The sequence below is a fragment of the Enhydra lutris genome, unplaced genomic scaffold (genome assembly GCF_002288905.1).
Source record: "Enhydra lutris kenyoni isolate GAN:26980312 unplaced genomic scaffold, ASM228890v2 scaffoldscaffold93, whole genome shotgun sequence".
NCBI lineage: Eukaryota > Metazoa > Chordata > Mammalia > Carnivora > Mustelidae > Enhydra > Enhydra lutris.
Genome location: NW_019154177.1, coordinates 3,484,005 through 3,508,410, shown reverse-complemented (window position 1 = coordinate 3,508,410; position 24,406 = coordinate 3,484,005). Strand labels below are relative to the sequence as shown.

The 24,406-nt window shown below is 44.0% G+C and overlaps 1 protein-coding gene across 5 annotated transcripts in view; it reads right to left on the bottom strand.

Annotated features, from left to right (window-relative positions):
* Positions 1-24,406, bottom strand: part of LOC111138620 (capping protein regulator and myosin 1 linker 1) — a 300,609-nt gene that overhangs the window by 104,927 nt on the left and 171,276 nt on the right. For all 5 annotated transcript variants that reach the window (XM_022490645.1, XM_022490647.1, XM_022490648.1 and 2 more), the window contains exons 13-17: positions 18,613-18,716; positions 16,074-16,151; positions 15,861-15,937; positions 12,722-12,826; positions 8,402-8,471 (exon numbers count right to left, since the gene is read on the bottom strand). In XM_022490645.1, the coding sequence (XP_022346353.1) occupies positions 8,402-8,471; positions 12,722-12,826; positions 15,861-15,937; positions 16,074-16,151; positions 18,613-18,716 (434 nt within the window). The remainder of the gene's footprint in view (positions 1-8,401; positions 8,472-12,721; positions 12,827-15,860; positions 15,938-16,073; positions 16,152-18,612; positions 18,717-24,406) is intronic.

The following is a 24,406-nucleotide window of genomic DNA, read 5'->3' as shown; positions in this document are numbered from 1 at the left end:
TCAAACCAAAAGCTACCTACAGAGGTTAGAGTATCTTTTTGTTTTCCACTCAGCAACTATGTGAGTTCCTCTTACATGTAAAGGATTTTAAAGGATGCAGATTTCTCCCAAAGGGACCTATGGCCCCTTTGCTTGGCAAACTTACTATTTAACAAGGGAAAGAAGCTATCATTTATTGGGAACCTATTATGTACCAAGGGAATATGGTGGCTTCCTTATTGATAGAAGAAAATTAAAAATGTATCTAAATTTCTATACAAAGTGTAAAATGCAAAATGCTACTTGCTAGAACTTGTGCAAGTTTAGATGTAAGAATTTAAAGAATCCTTATTTCACAATTTTAGATGCAATGTTTTTATGGTAGCTGGAACCAAAAGGGGCCAATTTCCCTGGCTGCTTGGGTGTCTGGAAGAGTTTTTGCACAGATCTTTGGGACTGCCCTTTATCTGGGAGTATTTTGGTTGGGCTGTTTAAATTCAGCCTTTCCCACTTTCTGTGGTGACTGCAGATTCCTCTGGGGGGCCTGAACTCTAAAGGGGAGTATCACACAGAGACAGACCTGGCCAGGAGGCTGGTCTACACACTATAGGGAAGCCTAGACCAATCAACACCCAGTTGAGGGGCTTTTACCCAGTACGTGGAGCAGTGGCCAAGAGTCAGCCGGTCATTTTACTACCCTTAGTTGTCTTCCCAGGAACTCCTGAGCTTACCCACAGGCCCCGAGCCAAGCTTTACCGCATCATCTCTAGACTGGCCCCAGCAGCCTGCTACTCAAAGTGTGGTCCATGGATGGGATGCAGTCTGCAAAGTTTGCTACTGGTCTTAGCTACAATACATACAGAAACTGACTATAAATGCTAAAATTATAAATAATTTTAGGTCTGCTGCGTCTATTAACAAAAAATGAGGGCTTATGTTTTATGTCTTTTGAAATCTTTTTAAAAATATATTTTTATTATATTTTTGCGAAAGTATTGGTTTTTGATAAACTAGACATTTAAAAAAAAAATAGTAACAACCAGGTTCTTCACCGCAAATCATTTTGAGCAATAAGCCCTCAGAGCACAGCTTGTTAATACTGGAAGAAGTGAATGTACGTTCAGGTTATGTCAAAGGTAAAGCAAAAGATATTTCAGGCAAACACTTCAAAGGAACATAATTTGATATTCAGAGCATGAAAAGACGATGCTTTTGAGAAGATAAACATAAGTGCCTAAGTCTCCACAATCTGATTATTTGCTGTTAGTGATGTCTCTGGTGAGAAGTAAAATTTCTACCAGAAAAATCTCGACTTGTTATTATTATCAAGTACAGTAAAAATATTCCATTTACAAATATGGAAAGTACAGGTGACATTTCAACGGCTCAGTGCTGTTTATTTTACAAATACTCTTGACTGATAATATTTGTAGCACATACCCATAAAATGAACATTTTCCAATGGTTAAAAAGCAATCGAATATATCCACAGACCCTAATTTATTGATTCATAAAGTACTTACACAGTGGCCAAGCTAAGGAAAGCCCAAGGAGAAAAAAATAAAAACACGTTATCAGCAGTAAACAGAACAGAGATGCTGAAGCCTTTATCAATATAACAGGTAAAAAAGCAAGAGTCAGAAAAACACTTCCAACTAAAATCTGGTCCCAGAACCAAAATCAAAAATTTAACGAAGAAAAGAATGGATCCTTGGTTACCAAGAATATTTTATTGAATTCACAGGTTATTAGAGGCCTAAAACTCCCCCAAAGCTAAAGCTTCCGCAAAACAGTAAAAGCTTTTCCACTCCTGTAAGTGAAAATCCTTTTAAATGAATTTGCATAATTAGAGGCTGTGCCTGCATGTGTGCGTGTAAAACTGGTTTTTAAATTACCCTCATTTGGATCCTACACACTAGCATTATGGAAAAGAAAGCAAGATCAAAGAGGAGTCAATGTGACTGAATCCCTGAGTACTTTTTGGAAAGTTAAAAATAAACGCACTTTTCTTTCCACAGAGAAGGATCCTCTACTCAAGAAAGGTGGGCACATTTCAGATGTGACTCACAGTTCTAAGTGAATGGTTGCGTCTAACCCTCAAATAGCCATTATGGGGACAAGAGAAGCAAGGGAAAAAGCCTAGACAGAACTTTTAATAATTCATTTTCCTTTGGGGCACCTGGGGGCCCTGTTGGTTGAGCGTCTGACTCTTGATTTCAGCTCAGGTCAGGATATCAGGTCCAGGGATTGAGCCCCGTGGCGGGCTCCCCACTCAGCAAGGAGTCTGCTTCTTGCCCTCTCCCTCTCACCTCTCTCTCTACCCCCCTCTCTAAAATAAATAAATAAAATCTTAAAAATAATCATTTGTTTTCCTTCTTCAAGATCACTTGCCATTTAAAAAGATGTGGCAAACATTATAGATTTCAGTATAAAATACCTCCCCCCAAATTATCATCATTTTTCTACAGGAGTCCCAATTTCAATTAAAAAATATATATATATTTTTTATCCTGGAAAATTTTCTCACATAAAACTGTGAACAGCATAGGTTTCTCCAAATGACAAAAAAAAAAAAAAAAAAAAAAAAAAAAAAAAGAAAATGATTTGACAAGATCGGCTTCAAACTGTCCCCTTGCTAGCAGGGTCCGATGCCAAAAGGCAATTCAGAACCTACGAAGACAGATACAAACCGTCATTTCCTAGGTGCAAACAGTTGTGTGTTTCATATTCTTCCAATATACTTCCTGCCGTGACAGAAGTTTCCACTTTGCGACCCACGTGTGGGGCCCAACAGGAAACTGATCTGTGGGGGGGTACCACAGTTAGACCCCCCGAACCACACACAGGACACCTGTCTTCGCGCCTCAAAGCCAGTGGACCACTATCAGACTGGACAGCATTGCCTCAAAAGTTCCTGTTTGCTCGCTGTGACGTCCCACTCATTACACGTTTTAGCATCTGGGGCTCTTCTTTCCACACATCATCAAAGCATCTTGCCATGAACTGTGGAACGATGTGCAGGGAAGTCTCTCCTTCAAAGAATGAGCCCTACACCCAGACCTACACCTAATTCTCAGCTGTAATTAGCCTTTGCGTCTCCTCTGAAGCCTCAGAGATTTTGCTCTCTCACTTGGAAGGCGAATGTGTTGGAAAAAGGCAGTTGCAGCACTGACCTGCTCTCCTGAAGTAGGTGTAAAAAAGATTTCTCAACATGGGCCAGAAGGACAGACCCACTACCTCCCTTGTGATAGACGGGTACATGGGAGGATACATCCGAATGCCAATTTCACTGCAACCATATAGAACAGCTCTGAAATGCCTCTTTGGAACTAACCTTGGAGGCAATGGAACACATTTCTTTGAATGTCCACATGGATGCTGAATCCTTACCCTTTGAGAGTGAATTCGGATCAGCCACAGGCCATTCAGAGACAGGTTGGGCCATATAGGGTGATACGGTTTTGTGTCTGATATCAGGCATAACTATAAATGGATGAAACTAATTCTTCTCTTTTTAAAATTTTATTTATTTATTTGACAGACAGAGATCACAAGTAGGCAGAGAGGCAGGCAGGGGGTGGGGGGGAAGCAGGCTCCCTGATGAGCAGAGAGCCCGATGTGGGGCTCAATCCCAAGACCCTGAGATCATGACCTGAGCCGAAGGCAGAGGCTTTAACCCACTGAGCCACCCAGGTGCCCGAAACTAATTCTTCTTGAAAGTTTTAAAATAATTTTGAAGGCAATTCCCAAAAATGTTTCCGAAAAGGTAGAATATTTACATGGCTTCTAAAGAAGAATTTGCAGAAAGGCCATACTGCCCCATGCTGTGAATTCGGACATTCAAAATAAGGCTTCACTACAGTAATCCTCTTCCTTCCCAAATTATGGCTCACATGTGTCGGGCTCGGCACAGTGCCAGATACTGTCCCATAAGCTGTTAAATCTTCATTCCACAGGTGAGAACCAAAGGCTGAAGGAAGACAAGCCACGTGGCTGAGTCAGATTTCAAAGGATGCCTTTCTGATTCCAAAGCGCCCACCCTTTGTGATGACCTTTTGTGTCTCCTATGACTACTTGTACTCCTTTTCCTAGAGGGATGAGTCCTTGTTGGTACTGTAAAGACCAAGGGAAGGAAAATGAAGTGGTAACATAATTCATGGGGGACACCTTAAGAAAGGCAGATGTTTTCTTCTCTAAGTGGAGACGATATCTGAAAATGAAAGCTCAATGTCAATACTTATTAGCTTAGCCCTCACGGATCAAAAGACTGAAGCCTCAAATTTTGGATTCAGGTTTCCAAAGAACAATGACGTTTGCATTGGAGGAAAAACACCTGCCTGGTACTTTCGTTTTTAATAGCAGTAGGTATAAATGTCCGCTCTCATTCTAACTGATGAACGTAAAAAGCCTCCTTCAGGGAAATACAGAAATACTCTGAGACCCACAGGGACAGCTCATCAGGCGAGGCGAGCACGGACAGTGAAGGATGCAGAAATGCTAAAATCAAAAACCATTTGCTTAAGCAAAGCTTTCTAAGTTTCCTATGTAGACACTTAAAAAAAAACCTACTCAAGTGTAGTTGACACGCAGTGTTGTATTCATTTCACATGGACAATACAGTGACTCAACAATTCTATACATTACACGTTCACAATGGTAAGTGCAGTCCCCACCTGACACCATACAACATTATTATAATACCACTGACCGTATTTCATCTCTGTAAACAATTCCAACTTGAGAGTTACTTTCCTCTTTCCTCCCAACTGGTCTCAACCACCATCTGAGACAATAGCCATTTATTTTCTGTAACACCCACACAAACCCGATTTCAAAAATTAGCCAGTGGCAAGTAGCTATTGTGTAATAAAAGGAACTATTTACTTCTAAATAGACAAAGACTATGCAGTATTTCACATTTGTTCTTTGTTTCCATGGATGGGGTAGACCATTGTATGAGAGGCATTGTTAGGGGATGATGAACTCGTTCAGTGCCCACATCAGCAACCGTCCAGCATTATACCTTGGACAGGTGACTTTTTTCAGGTCAGCCCCTCACCTCGACTCAGTCATCTCTGAGGAAATGACTTCCAAAATGACATGGTGTCAGGGAGAAGTTTTACTTCCCACCGCCGCAGGTGGGCAATTTATGTGATCATGGGGAACATGATGTGTGGAATTCTTGCCTGATTTTGACCAGCATGTGTACAGTAGAGGGGATTGTGTCTAATATGGCTAAAGAGAGAATGAACAAAAAAAAAAAAAAATAGATACATGCATAATTTTAAACTTCTAAGTGGGCGACAGACTTTTTCTGAGAGTACTACCTCAACTCTCAAGTGTCAAATAATTAAAGGGTTAGCAGTCAATCCTTACATGGCCAAGCATTCTAAGCGGATAACATCACAACCCCAACACCTTTACAGGAGACTTCACTCCACCATGCAGAGGAGCAAAGTGAAACCTAGTTAGATCTGGACACCTGTCTGTAAGAAGAAAAATGTGACAAGACACCTAAATTTAGAAAAATCATTTGGTGTTTCACCAACTTCCATGAGCAGCAAGATAAGTCGACTTTATAGACGTGGTCACCGGGACCGTGATCAAGCGTTAAGGTGGTGGGAGAACATAGTACCCCAGTAGTCTGAAGACTTCCCATTTCTCAGCAGTACCACCATACCACAGAATCCATAAATGAACGGCCAAAACGAAGCCATGACTACCATCATCGTAACGGCCAACCCTACCATCAGAGAGCAATCATTTGATCTGGATTCCTGCCTTAGTAAGAAAAAACTTATAAAGGAAAAGTCTACTAGCCAGTGGATAGAACCATATGAAATCGCCAACAGTCTGCCATTTCTGACCTACAAAAATGTCGATTTTATCAGTTCACCAATAAAACTGTCTTTGAAGGTTATCCTCAGTCGGATCACAAGGGAATTTAAAGAACAAGCTACATAGCGATTTAGCAGGGTTCTCTGGGCATATGGCATCTGACAGCTTCTTTGAGAAGAGAATGTCTAATCATACTTGATGTGCTAATAATTACCCGTATAATTAACAACAATCAGGAAAGCATACTTTCATCATGACCGTCATTAGTAAGCCAGATTATTTCAGCTTTAGACCACATTTTCCTCATCTAGAAGTGTGGGAACCAGATGATCACTTAGGTCCCTTCCCAGTCTGATCACAGAATTCAATGGAAGATGTTGTACCGATCACAATTCCTCTATTTAATGAGGAAAGTAAAACATTTGGGTCATTCAGTAGTATGAGCTAGAGAGCAGTCAAGTTTATACCAATCTGCTTTTTTTGGATAGAATAACCCTTCCTATCTCCACTCTTCTTACCCCTCCCCCCATACAAAAGTTTTCACTACTACCAGGTTCTGTAAGAAAGTACTGGTAAGCAATTAATTCATATTTCCAGCCTTGGTTTCTATTATGTGGTCTGTCTCCACAAATAAAAGCACAGTAGGGGCGTCTGAGTGGATCAGTCAATCAAGTGTCCAACTCTTGATTTTGGCTCAGGTTGTGCGATCGACTCCCCCCTGCACCGGGCTCTGTGCTCAGTGTGCTGGAGATTCTCCCTCTGCCCCTCCCATTCCTGTTCTCTCTCTCTAAAATAAATAAATAAATCTTTTTTAAAAAAAAGAAGAACACTGATTTACACATGAAAATTTGATAGTGTAGGTTTTTAGGGGTTTTATGTGTTTTGTTTTTTGTTCTTTTTGGCTTTTCTTTTTTCCAAACAAAATGACTGCTAAATCACACACAGTTGGTGCTAACCCCAGCTCAAAATTAAAAAAAAAAAAAAAAAAAAAATCCTGCACATACAAATTACATGATACTATTTCATACTTGTCAGTTTCTAGAATTTTCAGAGAGGTAAAGCAACAGTCTTCAATATTTGGTGTTAGGCTTGGTACCTGGTATTTTTTTTAGGACCTAAGGGAAACGCAAAACGAGTAAGATACTAATAGCATCGTCCAGAAAGTTACAGCCTAGCGGGATAGCACAAAGGTGCTAAGTGAACAGTTACACAAGATACCATAAGGGTCACCGTCCACATGCATGTCACCATCATTAAATGCCAGACAATCAGAAAAGAACAAGATCACCAAGGGCTGAAGCAGTTGGGGAAAATTCTACAGATACACAACCGCAGCAAATAACCCTTACATGTCCCAGATGCCCCGGAAGCACTTTGCAAAGAAGAGCTCCTTTAAAGCCCTAACGAGCCATTGGGAGAGGCACTGATGTCTCCATTTTGCAGACGCAGACACTGAGATTTCGGGGTAGCACTTAATTCGTGTTGGACTGCGAACCTAGTAAAGGCCAAACGCAGATCGAACTCCAGGAATCTGCTGTAGGCATGGAGGACACTGGACTTGAGCTAGATCCTTGGAGAGGGGAACCTCGGGAAAGAAGGAGGACCTGGCAAATGTGTTCCAGGAAGAGAGAACAGAGGGCATAAAGGCCCAGGACCAGGAATGAAGGGACCTCACCCTCAGCCCTGTTTAGAAGGAACCACATATGACGTGGTGGGCAAAGCAAGGCTCTGAAGGGGCCGGGTGGCTTGTACCTGGGTATTTTCTTTTTTTAAAGATTTTATTTATTTATTTATTTGACACAGAGAGCGAGAGAGCGAGAGAGGGAACACAAGCAAGGGGAGTGGGTGAGGAAGAAGCAGGCTCCCCGCAGAAAAGGGAGCCCGATGCGGGACTCAATCCCAGGACCCCAGGATCATGATCTGAGCCGAAGGCAGCCGCTTAACTGACTGAGCCACGCAGGTGCCCCTGTACCTGGGTATTTTCTTACTGGTCTCCATACAAACTGAAAGTCTCAACGTTGTAAAAGTTTGGGGACCCTCTGAAATGTAGAGGCTCTTGGTCTCAAATTATCTTGCTGATCTTTGGTAGGAAGGGTCTGGAATGGCTGTAATTTTGAGAAGCATCTTAATTTTCCTGTTTTAAATCAAGACATTAAAAAATAAGACGAATGAGAAGACAGCCATTCTTTTGCAAACTCTCTGAATCCAAGTCAGGTCACACACATCTGTCCCCCACGAGGGGTGCAGAATGTGACTTTTTCATAACGGTAAAGCTAGTTTATGGCTTTTGTATCTCAAGGCTTCATCATAAAATACTTAAGCAATTGGCGCTAAGAATGAATTTAAAAAACCCAAAAAACCCAAGTCATTAAAAACACACTGAATGCTTTCTGAATGGCATTCTGCAGCTGTTCGTAGATAAAACTTGCAAAACACAGAACACCAGAAACTTCTGCAGGATGTGTGTTTTTCTGCTTCATTTATCCCCTCTGGATTCACAGGATCACACTTCTTCCAGGAAAGAGGCAAAGCGTTTTGGAGGCTATTCTAATCCCTGCCACCCGTAGTCTGAATGTGTCCTTACCTCACAATTGCTGAGATCAAGAGAAACCCCCTTCAAGTTATGATTGCAGGCCAGGCCCAGCAGCAACGCTCTGCGGGGAGAAAACACACACATTAGACACAAATTCCACAGGCTGCGCCAAAATATGTTCTCCTGCTGAATGGAGCCCAGAGAAGGTCAAGCACCAAGTCGGGTGTTAGAATGCCAGCCGCATGTCAGCCTCTCAGATGCAGTGAGAGAATGATGCTGTGACATTCTTCTCTTTGGCGCAGAGTAGGCTCATTCCGAATGGCGGGACTGCTGTTCCCGGGCAAATAAACCGACAGTACCCCTAACCGCATGCTGAAATTAAATTGTGTTCCCTGCAGATCAATTCCCACCTGCATCTGCTTGAGAACACCTTTAATATTATTTAGAAAATCATTGGGCAGTTGTGATTAGAGCAGCAGAGTAACACTGGTTTTCCCCAAGGAGCAGATGGATGGTGGGGAAGTCAGGCTCTGCGGTATCCAGGATCGGGGACTGCCGTCTGGGGAGGGGTGTCCTCCCCACCCCAAGCATGTACGGAAGGAGGCAGGAAGATAAGAGCATGGGAGAGAAGGCCCAAGTCTGGAGTCTGAGTCCAGGAGCCTGCTTGTGTGTCCAGCTACAACCAGCTGGGCTCAGGGCAAACCACATCACCCCCGTGAAGAGGACTGTTATGACTGTACGCTGAGGAGACCGGACCGATCACGTGGCTCAAGTCTCAGAATGGATAGGTTCCATCTGCTCAAGTCAGCCCAGTAAAACCCAACACCCTTCACTGGGCTTGATGCAAATATCTCACATAGGCTCACACCCATCAGTCATCCTGAAGGGATCAGAGACCTCAACCAGGCCCCCGGGAGAAACACACGGGGAGCACTAGAGGGGGCTCCTGCTCTGGGGCAACACGTGTGTGTGTGTGTATGTGTGTGTGTGTGTGTGTGTATGTACGCGTGCGCGCACCACTGTAAGACAGGCAGACAGGAGGGAGTACCGGGGGGTAGACCCCAGGGCCGCCTCCTTGGGGGTGACTGCCTGCTTCTCAGTGTGCCCAGGGAAAAAAGGACCTCCACGCCATAAGAGTGAGGTGGGAAGGCGACTCTTTCACCCCAGTCCCCGGGATCTCCCCTTCTGGGGACGCTCTGGCCTCATCTACCCAAAGAGCAAGAGCAACCATCGGGCGCGTGGAGCCCATAATCCAGTAAGAGGGCTGGAGGGGGGTAGTGCCTTTCCTCTCATTCCCTCAAGCTGGCTCACCAGTCCCTTATTCTAAACGCCGGCCGAGGAGAAAAGCTGGGCAGCTCTCATCTGTGGGCATGCTCCTGTTTCATTTCTTACTAAACTGCTCCTTTCCCCAACAAGTGCTATTCCCCCTTTCCTCCTTGGGGGCAGTATTGAGCCGCTGAAAGTGCCTGGGACTGAGAACCCAAAGGCCAGCCCTGAGGTCCTGGCTCTGTACCCACAGTGGAGTGGCTCCCATGACATCACCTGTCACTTTTCTCCCGTCTCGGGTGCTCGTCAGCAAAATGGGACAGTCAGCACATTCCCAAAGAGGTCCCTTCGAGTTCGAATATGTGCTGAGTTTCTAGAATTTAGCCACATATTTGAACACTCTATTCTTGGAAGGCTTACATGGAAGGGAAATTCTCCCTGCTCTCCTGACATGTAGATTAAGGCCCGGGAAATAATGCTGCCCTTTTAGATATTTAAGGACAGTACAGGAGACCAGAGATGAAGACAGACCAGCTTTGAGACTGGTAAAGACGAAGAACCCACAGCAAGTGTAAAACAAAACTGGAGGGAACGAGGACGAAGCCTAAGGCACACGGGGAGAGCTCTCGGCAGGAAGCATCGTCTTTCACCCAGGGATGGAAGAACAGCTTTAACGAGAGTCCATCAGTCTCCATCGTTACTGCAACGCTGGTTAAGACAGAATTTGTATCTCATTTCGCCAGCTCTGGACATGTGATGCTAGTTAGGATTCCTGAGTAGCTCATGCAATAGGTTTCTTAAAAATACTCAGCCGGGGAGATGGGGAGAAGGGGGGCCATGTGACAGAGAGCAAGGAATGGCACAGGGAAGCAGGGACGGGGTGGGGGGGAGTGAAAGCACCAGCATGAGCATAAACAGGACCTCGGGCCTCGCTCTGAGTGATGCAGGAGCCAGGAGCGTCCTCGGGATACATGAGAACCTCGCTGTTGAAGACTGTAGGAAACATGAGGGACAATGTCACCAGGCTCTTTACTAAAGCCCCTAGGATACTTCATCGTGGCCTGACACGTCTGCAAGGAAAAAGCACAGCTGCAAAGTAGGCAGTCATATTATCTGCGTTGCTTTTGAAGAAGCCCCAAATGGTGGGAGACTTCTGCAGGACACAGTGATGTCCAAACGGAGGTTTCTCTCAGAAGAAGTTGCACTGCTTTAGCCTATTTTCTTATGGCTGCTGACCCCCAACCCTTCAACAAGCTAGGGTCTCTGTCCGTCCCTCTTGGTGCAGTGGAACGTGGTGGGCGAGGCACATCGGGAGCCCGTGGCCACTGCCCGGCACTGTGATGCGCCTCCCAGAACCCCCCAAGCCATCAATCTTCCTCCAGGGCGTGACCTCGGCCCAAGAAACATGCCCCACCCCAGGTAAACCCCAACACCTCAGTTCTGTTATCTCTTTTCAAGTTCTGGCCTCATATTAAATGTAATTAATTATTTTTTTAAATAATTTTTAATAATTAATTAAATATTAAAAATTCAGAATTTTGCTTACAGAATCTTCAGCCACAGAACCTTTTTCCTCACGTTAAGATTTTTACTAAGTGAAACACAGAGCTGAAGAGATTACTGACAGGACACTATTAAATATTCACATAAATAACAGGCCACAAGATTTAACAGTTACAAAATAACTCTTGAGGTATAATTTTTATCCGCAGGTCTCTATGCTACAAGGTACACAGTAAAACCCAGTGCTGTGGTGGTGTGGAACATTCTACAGAATCACTGATGCTAACCAGTGAAGAGCTACTCTGTATTTCACAGGACCGAGAACACCGAGAAAGGACTGGAGTACCGGGTATCTGTCAGGAACTTCTGAATAAGCAATCTCGTAGCGGTACACTGAGGGCAAGGATCAGTCCGGATCTGCTTTCTACCCAGCGCCCTCCTCATGTCTGGCATGGTGTAAATGCTCCTAAATATTAGTTGAATGAATGAATGAGTGAATGAAGTAAATATGACTAAATTCTTATGGATCCCCCTTTGGAATACTGATTCCATTAGTTTGCTTAATAGCCACACAATCAGCCTCATCGTGAGACCTTTACTGTTTGGAGCTGTTGCATTTACAGACCTCTAATATATTAAGTCAATGTTTAAGAAGGAGGCCTGATGATGACCACTGGATTTTTCTCTTGGCACTGGACTAGATCTACTGTCCTTAAAGACGTCCGATTGTTTTGGTCTTACGGTGCCAGAGGAGATGCTGCGATCGATTTCACACCTCTTGAAAGAAAAAGGCAAGTCACAAATTAGTTGAAGATTAATTTGCTAATAAAATGAATAGCAGACACTGATTTTAGCACATCATACAAATTACGAGGGAAAAATTAAACGCTGATTTACATGCCAGCTGGGGAAAGGAGAAATCTGTGCATGTATTTGAACACATGTGACCTGTACATGTTCATAACTACCCGAAAATATGTTCTTTAGACTCAAAGGGAATTTGATCCTATAGCCCTTCTGATTATTTCTGGCCCTGGTGAACAGAAATTTCAAGGACGACAAATTATCCTCAAATCTTATTTTAGTTAAAGAGCTCAACTTCCCCGCTAGGGATACTAACCCAGCCAAGTAAACACACAGAACAGACAGCCTCTGCTGACTGAGGTAATTCAGGAACTAAAGCATCTGAAAACAGATTCCGTTGCATACGCACTGTGCACAGAGTTTACTATGCTTAGGAGAAATAAGGAGAATAAGTATTGATTAGAACACACACATGAAAATACCTAAAGCAGGCTCAACAGAGGTTAACGCAAAAGCAGTGATACCTGGGGGGACAACGTCTACGGATCAGTGACAACTGCCAAGATCACAAACCAAAGAAAGGTTTTTTTCCTCCCCTTGAAAATGCAATACTATCAACAGGGCACAATGTCTTCAAAAAGAATGTGATCTCCTTTTTGTACCCCGAAGTGAGAAAGGCATTTTCATCTGCTTTGCCTGTCTTAGGATTATGTGTCTTCTGCTTCCCCTTCCCTCAAGCACATTCATAATAACAAACTGAATGTTAAGAGATCTGGAGAAAATGAATTAACGACTCACTTTAACGGCTCAGGAGACAGTTTTGTGCCTGAAAGGTTGAGTTGCATCAGAGACAGGGAGCTACTGAAAAACTGTTTGAAGGACGGGGGCACTTCTTTTCCTTTCCTGAAAAACAAAACGTGAGAGTCATACCAGCAGTTACACTTGGGGTCTGGTACCCCACTTCTGGCTTGGCAAAGTTACCCACTGGTTATTCAGACACCGGGGGAAAAAAATCCATGACTCCATTATATTTTCGGGAGAAATTCAAAGGTAAAAAGAAACAAAATGTCTGGAAGCTAAATAAATCCAATACCATCAAAGGAATGATGTGAGAAGTTAAGACATTTCATTTAAGTCCTTAAAACTACCGCTATTCTTTGTAGCCAAGGATCTCAAACTGTGTTTTACCCATAGATCTCTTGTTGGAATTTTTAAGAAACTAGAGGTAAAAGAAGATGTCTATTTCTTACAATTTTTTATTTTTATTCATTTATTTGACAGAGAGAGAGATCACAAGTAGGCAGAGTGGCAGGCAGAGAGAGAGGGAAGCAGGCTCCCCGCTGAACAGAGAGCCCAATGTGGGACTCAACCCCAGGACCCTGAGACCATGACCTGAGCCGAAGGCAGAGGCTCAACCCACTGAGCCACCCAGGCACCCTATTTCTCACAATTTAATGAGCTTTCCCTCTGGGTGGCACTGAATACTAAGGATCATTACACGTGCTGGGCAAAACTGTTAGACGCGGCCCGTCTCAGGTGCAACAAGACATGACCTAATGTTGAACTCAGGAACAACACAAAGTCTGATCGGCATGACGCCTGCTCACTTCCTACATCCATAGGGCAAATCTAATCATTTCAGCCAAATATTTAAAAAAAAAAAAAGAACTCCAAAGGAGATGGCTACAGACTGCAAATATGGGCCCTTGTTATGGCAGAAACTGTACATCTCAGAAAGAAGGCAGAGTCCATGCCACACTAGGAGGGTCTTGGGAAAACAAGAGCCCAGGGTCGGAGTTGGAACGTGAACGCTTGGCTTGTTTTGCTCTATCTGCTAGAAGTGACGGCAGGACTGCGCGAGCCCCCGTGCGGCAAGCACTCAGCTGGGCAGAGAGGAAGCTCTCAGTTCATCGTAGTTATTCAGACTCTCAGGGCAGAGGCTAGGCTCCGGTCTAGCTCAAGCACGTATTTCTTGTACAAGGTCCAGGAAAACCTGTCAACGTTGGTTTTAAAATAAGGTAATTTCAGGCTACCTAAGAACAACTACCTAAGCAACCAGAATCTCTACGAGGTTGACAAATAAATTTAAGAGGAAAGAGAATTCTGGGAGAATATATATTAGATGTTTCCAATGAGCTCTGGTGCCTATAGTGGAACGACATAAGCTTGTGTACTCCTATTCGTTTTTGATGATAAATGTTGCTAAAATGCTCGCTGAATATACTTCTCCTACTACTTGACTGGATGTCTACTGTACCAACGTTTTCAAATACCCACTGCCCCTTTCCGTGGGAGGACCACGCTTTATTCCCCCACTGCTGGCAGGCGTGGCCAGGCAAGTCTCTTGGCCAAGAGGACATCCCATCAGACAGAAGTGACGTGTGTGACTTCCAGAAGGAAGCTGCACCAGCTCGTATGAGCTATAACTCTTTTTCCTCTGCTACGTGGCTAGAGATCTGCCTTCTGGAATCAAGGCAGTATGGCCACCCACAAGCGACATGTCACAAGACCACCACTGCAGAAGACCATGGAGGTGGGGGTGGGGAGGGAGGACCATTCGTTGCTACAGAGCAACTCACCTACCCTGACTGATACACATAGAAACAAAAGTATGAACAGCCTGGCTGACAGTCCACAGCTCAGAGTAACACATGAATTTCAAGGTAATTACTAAGGGCTGGCTAGGACTGTGCCTCGGTGACGGGCTGGGTATTTAATCACAACCTCTCACTGGATAAGTGCGGTCCTACTCTGTAAGCTTAAGAGCTCTGGAGGCCAGTCATCCCAGAGGAGGCGCCTGGGGGGCTCTCATGTTATTCGGTTGAGGTGCTTGTGGCATATTTTTGCTCCTGTAAAGATTTACTTCACCACTGAAGTAATGGACTGACTGCGCTTTAAAATATAGAATAATTTATTTGCGAGGTGCAACTATAGAATAAAGCCGGCTGAACAACCGAATTTTCCAAACAAGTGAGGGTTATGCCTTTGAATATAATATACCATATAAAATGGAGGTATTTCAAGCAGTCAGCAATCCTCCCTATTATTAAAAAGCACATAATGACGAAAATATTGTTTGTGATCTACGGTCAATATTCTGAATGCTAAGGGTCGTACACTATTAACACACTGGATGGTCCCAGAATTTCACAGGTACGAACCCCAGGTACTCTTGTTAACTCTTCCTTCTTTTCCCTCCATTCTAAGTTGCTGCTGTTTGTGGATACTCGCTGCTTCTAATCCAACGCCCTACACCGCAAACAATTCTAAGTCAGGAAGCAGAAGTGAGGTGCTCAGGCTGGCCCTCCAATTCTACAAATTAAAATTCATGAATCCAGGGGGAACCTGGGTGGCTGACAGCTAAGTGGCCGACTCACGATTTTGGCTCAGGTCATGATCTCAGGGTCGTGGGATCAAGCCCACATCGGGCTCCGTGCTCACTACAGAGTCTGCTTGAGATTCTCTCTCTCCCTCTCTCTCCACCCCTCCTCCATGCTCCATGCTTGCTCTCTCTCTAAAATAAATAAATAAATGTTTTTATTTATTTATTTATTTATTTATTTTTCATTTAAAAAAAAATATGTATGAGTTTGGGGCGGGCTATACTCTTTGCCCTGCAAGGGAGTTTATACTTGTTTCCCAGTTTGTTGTTGAGAAGCCCCTTCTAGAAGAGCTTTTCCTGTATGAAGAGAGAGTGCCCGTCCCGTGCGACAAGCGGCTGTCAGCTCACACAGCAGCTGGGGGGACGGCGAGGAACATCCCATCACACTGCAGTGAGAAAGTACAACAAAAACTCGCGCTTTCGAGGCCTCGTGTTCACAGATTACGGTTTAAGGCCACCTCCCTGCACACACAACACACATCCTTTACCGCTCTGTTTTCAGATCACGATAACAGACACTCCTGGAGGACAAGGGTGGCAGGTACAAACCCATACCGGTGCGAGAAGACAGCTCTGGAGAGATTGAGCACGGCTAAATACTGGAGGCATCCGCGGAGAAGAGCTGCACAGACCTGAGAAGGAGAGAAGGCGCTCTCAGCTCCTAGGATTTCGGGGCCTAAGAGACAACTTCATGACAGAGAAAGCCCTCTCTTGATCCCCCATAAGTGGCTGCTCTGACACCCCAGCCCAGTATCCAAAAAACATTACCATGTCCAGGGAACATTCCGTGTTGGATAAATCCAGATGAGCAATGGCATTGGGCTGGGCCAAAAAACTGTACATGTACTTGAGATTAAAAAAAAAAAAAAAACACACACACATTAGGATCTAGAAACACACACGCACGCATTAATATTTTAAAAAGAAGTTACCCACGTCCTCCCATAACCATTCTTTATTCTTCCCAAGAGGACGAGCAGGATTTCATGTCCTTCCATGGCCTTCCCTGAGAGCAAAGTTCCAAAGAATATTTAAAATAATATTATGGCTGAGTTAAAAAAAAAAAAAAAAAAGGCCAAATGAACTCTTGGCTGCCAAAACCCCTTTTGTTACATATGACTTAGTTTTCCTGATTAGCTTGATTTTTATAATTTTGGAGCAGTGCTAATTAATTTTAACTGCTACGATTAAAACACCACCTGAATAGCACTCACCCTCTCAAAATGCTAATCACTTTTGAAAGTGTTCAAAGATCCACTAATTTGAATTTGAACCATCAGATGGTCTCAGGCTATACTCTCTTCCATCCAATGCAACGATTTTTTTCTACCCTTAGTTACTTCCAAAATCTAACAAGAAAGGGCCGGATGGCACTGTAAGTTTAGGTTGTTTTTTGTTTTTGTTTTTGTTTTAATTTCACACATAGTTCAGACATGTCAGGTTTCAAAGGGTCACAGTGCCTAAGCTCTCCCCTTATTCCTGAGCAAGACCATCAATACAACAAATGGAAGAGTCCTCGGCTCTTCTCTACTTGCCCCGAGGAGCCACAGCCAGAGTCTACCAAAAGCAAACTGAGTCCAGGCTCCTGCCCCCAGGAAAACAGCTACATTCTCCTTAGCTTCTCTGGATATCACCAGATCCTTGCAAAAACTAATGAGCTTACACTGAGATGTCCTCGTCCTTAGTAAAGACTCACGGTGCAGTGGCTTAGCTCTATCATGCTTGAGCAAAATCCTCTCTACCAAATCGGAAAAGCAAAAGATTCGCCTGTAAATACTTCAGAGTAACTAGACACACACAACAGACTGGATTATGAGAAGTTGTGATCCAGAAAAATAATTTGCTCTCGCTTCTCTAAGGATCTCTGCCTTTCTTGGGCTTTTGCAGGGCTTGTGGGTCTCCTCTTGGCCACCAGCTGGGGGAGCTCTAATCACCCTCGATTGGTGACAAGACCCTACTTGGCCAATAGCACCTCTCCAAAGAGGCAGGTCCAGCTAGGCCCCTGGCCCTGAAGACAGGGGCCGGGTAAGCCCCTCCCTGCACCTGCTGGATGGCTCCCAGAACCCCCCAGAACCTGTCCAGGGCTGGGAGCCCACTGCCACAGGCCTCGAGTTTCCACTTCCCTTTCCCCAGCCACAAGCGGGAGCAAGACCCACTCATCTGAAAAAATCCTGGGCTGCTTTGCTATCTACCTTAAGTGACTATTAATGTCCTGTATTAGCAGAGTCTTATTATTTAATCTTCAGGCTCCTCTTTTATCCCTCCATTTCCCTAGTTTGCCACCGTAAGGTCTTAGTGATCTCCCATCTGAGATCACGGTTTCATCTTGGGAGGAAGCAGACCTATGAATCATCACGGAAAGTGATAACGAACATGGACCGGCCATGCACTGAAGAAAATCACGGCACACTGGGAACCAGCGTTGCTTAAAATGGGTTCAAGTCAGGGAGAGGGAAGAAATTCTACAAAAAACTGTGGCAATATTCCCTGCCTTACAGGGAAAGTAAAACACAAGGGAAATGGGAATAAATTTCACAATGGTTCTCACCCCCATGAAGGGCAGAACACACATGAGGAGGGTTCTTCAAAGACGCACACTTGTTGTAGGCCCTACACGAAAAGGGAGCATTTCTTCTAAATTCTATCACAGAGACCAGAGGGGACAACTCCCCAAATCTGAGAGTGAGATCACACCTAATTCACTGTACCAATAAAATCTGCCAGACATTTATATTACTGATTTAGCTGCATGAAAGTCTTATTTCATCATAGGGGAAACTTTTTGCCTTTAAATTCGAACTTATTTAAAGAGTGGCCCCAATGTATTCCGAAACCCACCCCTTTCCCTACTGTATTCATGGAATATAGGACTGGACTTTATCCCAATATCCTTTTTCAACTGTAAACTATTAAAAAAAAAAACAAAAAAAAAACAAAAACACCTGTCTTCTCAACAATATTATTTAATGATGAAATCATTCAGTTTACATTTCCAATCTTTCTTATCAGACAAATATAAGAGGTTCAATAATGGTTAAAAGGAAGTGGGGAAAAAGGTCCTTCAGAAAAAGTGTTTCCAAAAAGAATTCACACTTTAGCAATATCAAGTTAACAGAGGAAAACATCTATGTGTTAGACTACATGTAATTAAGGACGGCTCTGGAATTTTTCTCTAAAACACATCCTAAGCTCATAACTAAATGATCTGAAACTCTCCTGATGAGAGAGGAAAGCCATGTTTGGAAATTATTCCAGGTCTATGGAATACAGTCTCTTTGAACATGACTGTGAGGAAAGGAAAACTTACCGAGAGGTCGTCTCCGCGGAGGACGTTCCCTGAGAGGTCGAGATGGGTAAGGGTGGTGGCGGTCAGCGGGTTGGCACTGAGTGACTGAGAAAGGCTATTCACCCCTGCAACATGGAGAAGACCCAGCTCGTTTTCCACTCCGGGAAACAAAATGAGGTTTGGGAGTGTCTATAAATGGCCCCATCAGATTGCAGGACTGAGGTTAGCCACAAGTACTGTCCCCAAAGGTAGGACTGTCTTCTTCCCACCTCCCCTCAGGGAGAATGGCAGAGTCAAGGACACAGCCATCTCACTGAGCAGGAGAAAGAAACAGAATTGGCTTCATTCTGCTCTACTTCTGATGTGGCTGGAAAGACTGTGACTTGGAAGTGCCAGAATGAGGCGCGCGAGTCGAACTGGTCATTTCTAGCTTTCTCTTAATTCTGCTTGGTGCCCCTGACTTGGTGTGTGGGATTTAAGTGATGCGGTGGTGCCTACAGGCACTTCTCGCTATTTAAAGTACTTAGAAGTTAACATAGGAGTCAGATAACTGTTCTACCTAATACATCATTCCCAAGGCAAAATTCAGAGGGAAATGGATTTTTCAGAAAGAGCGAGAACACGATCTGCATACAATATAAGCAGCAATCGAAAGCAAAAATGGATAATTAACACTCTACACACTACTGACACACGTAATATAAAAAGCTCGGATCAGAGTCCACTGAACGGAACAGAACGGAACAGGGTCTCGCCACCTCCAAAAACCAGGAATAAATACACGAGGAGGGCGAGAGCGTTCTGTGAGGGGAGAATCACGTTCTTTCCTACGTGGTAACAGTCACGGAGGCACGTGTGCTGGTGGGTTCTCCTCAGGCCACTTCTCTCCACGGGGAGAGGAAGGCTCTAGAAGAGTCCCTACAGAATGGGAGCTCAGGGGCACCTGGGTGGCTCAGTGGGTTAAGCCTCTGCCTTCGGCTCAGGTCATGATCTCAGGGTCCTGGGATCAAGCCCCACATCGGGCTCTCTGCTCAGCAGGGAACCTGCTTCCCCTCTCTCTCTTTCTCTGCCTATTATGTGATCTCTGTCTGTCAAATAAGTAAATAAAATCTTAAACAAAAACAAAAACAAAAACACCAAAAAAAAAAAAAGGGGGAGCTCAGCAGAGTCTGGCCCTTGTGGGGATTGGAAGAAGTCAACACACACAGCACCTCGGATGCTCATTCTTAGGGTAACAGGGATGGGGACATAGCCAAGCTCTTCATGTCTCTATGGTCCATAGTTCCAACGTGTGTAGTTTGGAAATATGGTGATTTCTAAACTGGATGTACATTCAAAAATTTTTTTCCAGCAAAATTCTTAAAAACCCCAGCCTGTCTTGAGCACCCTATAGGGAGACAGGGAAGGGGGGGTGATCCACACTTGCACAGACCTTCCTCAGGATAAGGGACGGGGGTTTGACCTGCCAGTGGGCGTCAGAATTGGCCACAGTGGCAGAACACAGAGAAGCCAGGAAAAAAGCAGAAGGTCCCAAGAACAGCCTCGCACGGGAGCGGGTCTCTGCTCCAAGGGTTTGGAATGTTTGGTGCATGGGACTGATGAAAGGGTTACTATCTTATCCTCTGCCTTTGGGGGGTTACACAACTGACTGCAGAATGTCTGTGTCTGATAAAGACAACTGCGCCATTTTTCAGGGGTGACTGTGCCTCTGGGTATTGGGAGAGAGAGAAGAGACAGAAGTGCAGAGGGAAAAATATTTTAGTTCCGCACCAGGAAGCAGATCTTGGCTATCAATTCAACATTTGTTAAGTGCTCGTAAAAATGTTTATAAAATGCTGGGGATTGGGAAAGAAATGTAAATGAGACCCATTCATTGCCCTTAAAAAGTTCAAAGACCATCAAGAAGGAAACTGAATAAATTTCAGCATGAAAAATCAGCACTGCATAAGGAATATGTATTCACTGCAACAAAAGTTTATCTAAGACTGATTGTCCTCCAGGCATGGGCTTTTGAGACCCTGGATCTATGACGTTACCCTCGAAAAGACAGTGGAATGGGAGACACAGTCAAATAATCATAATTCAGTGAGGTGGATTCTATCAAAGAGGTGAGAGACAGGAGCTTGGCAATGAAGGTGGTGGTGATTTGATTCATGATGCTGGATAAAAGGAACTTGCAATGGCCTACAGAAGGTTAATTTCTGGAGGTAACATCTTCAGTGGGTACCGTTACTGGTAGTACTAGTGTATTTTATAATGGAATAATTGAGTCGCAAGCTTGGAGAATACCAGACTGTCTCTCATCAAGAAAATCATTTGTAAAATCCCTTCCTTAGTGAGGTATAACAAAGCTCAACAAATAAATTCCAAAATTAGAAGGTCAAATTAGTCTTGACAGGAAAAGGCTCCTTGACAAGTGTGGGTGCTTGGCAGTTGGCCAACACCTGAACAGAATCAGGAGAGAATTATATTCTCAGCTCAACTTCGTGCCACTAAATCAGAATGAAGGACTTCCGCCCCCACTTCTGGAGCCCACATCCACGTGAGACTTATGTTAACAGACACAAAAACAGCAGGAAAATACAAAAATATAGGATGGGAAAAAAATCAGGGCTCTCACAACTCAAACTCAGCGGATTTACATGCCATTCTCGATCCCGGCTGTCTAGTGATTGTGACCGTGCTTCGTACGTATTATTGGAGTGTTTACAGCTGGAAAAAGGTGGTACCAGATGGCCTTGCACTGACGTAATCTGGCAACCAGCAGGATATTTACTAGAAATCCAGAAAACTATCATTTAGCTAACATCTGAGGGAGAGAAAGGGTATTTAGAGACAGTGGGGATGTCATGGGGAGATTTTTAAAAAAACTGTCTTGAATTACGGAGCCATGAATATACATGTTTTCACAGAAGTAAAATACAAATGTTAGTCAAATTCAGCAAAAGATTGAAACTGCAGTGTAATCTGAGTTGTTGTGAATCTTCAAAGCTTTTAGATACTACAAGAAAATCTGCAAGAATAATGAAATCCTTTAAGAAATTCTCCTTTTTATGAGGAAAAAAAAAAACCTAACATTTCAAGACATACATCTCTTAGGAAGGACAGTTTAAAAATCTCATTAAACAATATTAACTCTCAAAACACATATTTTAATGTATACAAACTTTGTGACAGAGGGAAGATAAACGTGACATGATGACCTTTATCTGGGAAGGGCATGGGGAACATGGATCTGTCCTCGCTCAGGAGGAAGCTGAGGACCTCTGCTCTGCCTGGGGGACCTCCCACCCTCATGACACCTGGAGGGACAGGGACATAGTGAGTGGTGGCACAGAGGTACCCCAGACCCCATGTTTGTCCTTGAGAGGATAAACAATCACCACATCCCTCTCTTATCCCTCTCTTTCTGTTTCACAGTCATGAACAAATAAAATAAATAAATTCAAGTTGCTCTGCTTGTTTGTTTTAAACATCTCTGTCTTAAAAAGAGTTGGACCACACAGCACGGTGATTATAGTTAATACCGTATTGTGTATTTGAAAGCTGCCGAGTATAGATCATAAACGTTCTCATCACAGGGTAAAAGAAAATTGGAACTGTGTGTTGACAGATGTTAACTAGACTTATTGTGGTGATCACTTCACAATATATAGGTATGAAATCATTATCTTGTATACCTGAAACTAATTTAAAAAGTTATAACTATGGAGCACATGATAAATAATTAATTTTTTTTTAAGATTTCATTTATTTATTAGAGAGAGAGCAAGACAGAGAGCACAAGCGCGGGGAGCAGCAGGCAGAAGGAGAAGCAGGCTCCTCGCTGAGCAGGGAGCTAGATGCGGGACCCAGTCCCAGGACCCCGAGATCATGACCTGATCCAAAGGCAGAGGTTTAACTGACTGAGCCACCTAGGCACCCAATGATTAATACTTTTAGTGTGTAGGGAATATATATAAATTAAGAAGGAAGATTAACATGGCAAATAGAGAGGTAACAAAGGATGGAAACTAGTAACTTCTTCCAAAAGAAAGACAAACAACCAAGAAACGGAAGGGTGCAGGGAGTGGGAGTTGGGGGAGAATTTACCTAAGCAAGAAGTGAAGAAACTAAAATTCAAATATCAGAACACTTTGAGGTGCCTGGGTGGCTTAGTCAGTTAGCTGTCTGACTCTTGGTTTCAGCTCAGGTCATGATCTCATGCATCCTGAGATCAAGCCTCACACTGGGGCTCCCCGCTCAGCAGGGAGTCTGCCTGAAGATTCTCTCCCTCTACCCCGCCCCCACTGGTGAACACTCTCTCGCTCTCTTTCTTAAATAAATAAATCCTTTTAAAAAATCAGAACACTTTTGCTTATATGCTTGACAAAAAATGAAAAAGAATAACATACACGGGAAGTGGGAATGTGGACACTTGGACAAAGAACTCGGAGGACAACGTGACAACAAATACACAAAGAAAGCATTAAAAAAAAATGCATGACCTTTGGGATTTAACAATTCCACTTAGAGAAATTTATCCTCAATGAGAAGGTAGAAAATGGCCAGTAATTACATACAGAAGTCACGTTAGCACTGTTTGCATTGCTGAAAAAGTAGAAACCCCACAAATGTACACTAAGAGCCCACTTAAATCAATTACGGGGCATCCCCCACATGCTGGAACAGCATATGCGGCCACTGAGAGCACTCACGTGTTTGTGCTCACAGTATATGACGCCGGGAGAAAGTTTACAAAATGGCAAGCGTCCTGTAATACCATCTCTGTGTGTGTCTGTACGTGGGCATACAGACCAACTACGTACAGACAGACAGACCGACTACATACAGACAGGCCAACGACGTACAGACAGAAGCCGCATGGAAGGACAGGGTCTGGGCGTCAGCGGGGGCAGTCTCCTAACGGTGTGGCACGGGCATGATGAGTAACTGTGGCTTTCTTATTTATACCTTCTGGTATCTTCTAAATCTTTACCATGAATATACAATACATTGATAATCATCAGAAAAAGGTTTCCATGAAACTGATTTGCTGGAGTAGAGAAGTGGTAACGTCACTGGACGGCACTTAGCTTTGAGATCTGTGGACGGCTTCCAGCACCAGCACAAAATACACAGACTCCTGGGCAAATGTGCCCCTTTGGGAAATCACTAGAATGCCTAAACCTAACTATCTGCACGTCAAATCATGGGACTTAGAGGAATAACCCCAATTTCAAATCACTCTTAGGGTAACTGTGTGGTGGGAATAAAACAGGACTAGGTGACTGTAACAGGACCCAGGGACTGCTTTGCTGGTGACCCACTCGCCTGTGACACATGCAGTAGGGACCCAGAACAGGCCAGGTGCCAGAGACACAGCAATGGTGGAGGCAAAGCCCTTACTGTCCGGAAGTTCCCAGGCTAGGACACAATCAACACGTAATTGGAAACAGGCTAAAACAGAGGAATTTGCAAAGTGCGATGGAACAGAGAGAAAGAAGCATCCACTTGTGCAGGGTGGGGTGAAAGAAGGCTTCAGGGAGGAAGGGGGACAGATGCTTGGTCTCACAACAGGGGCAGGATTCAGAAGGTCCAGGGGAGGGGACACTGGGGTTGTCCAGGGTGGAAGGAGAAGCACGTGAACACACAGGACAGAGCGAGATGCTGACGGTGACGGTGGTGGGGCCCTTTGCGCCCCAAAGTGCACGGTGTGTACATTAACGTACTTTGTCTCACCACCTCTGAGGAGGTACTTTTTTTTCTTTTAAAGATTTTATTTCTTTGAGAGAGAGAGAAAGAGCATGAGCAGGGGAGGAGCAGAAGGAGAGCC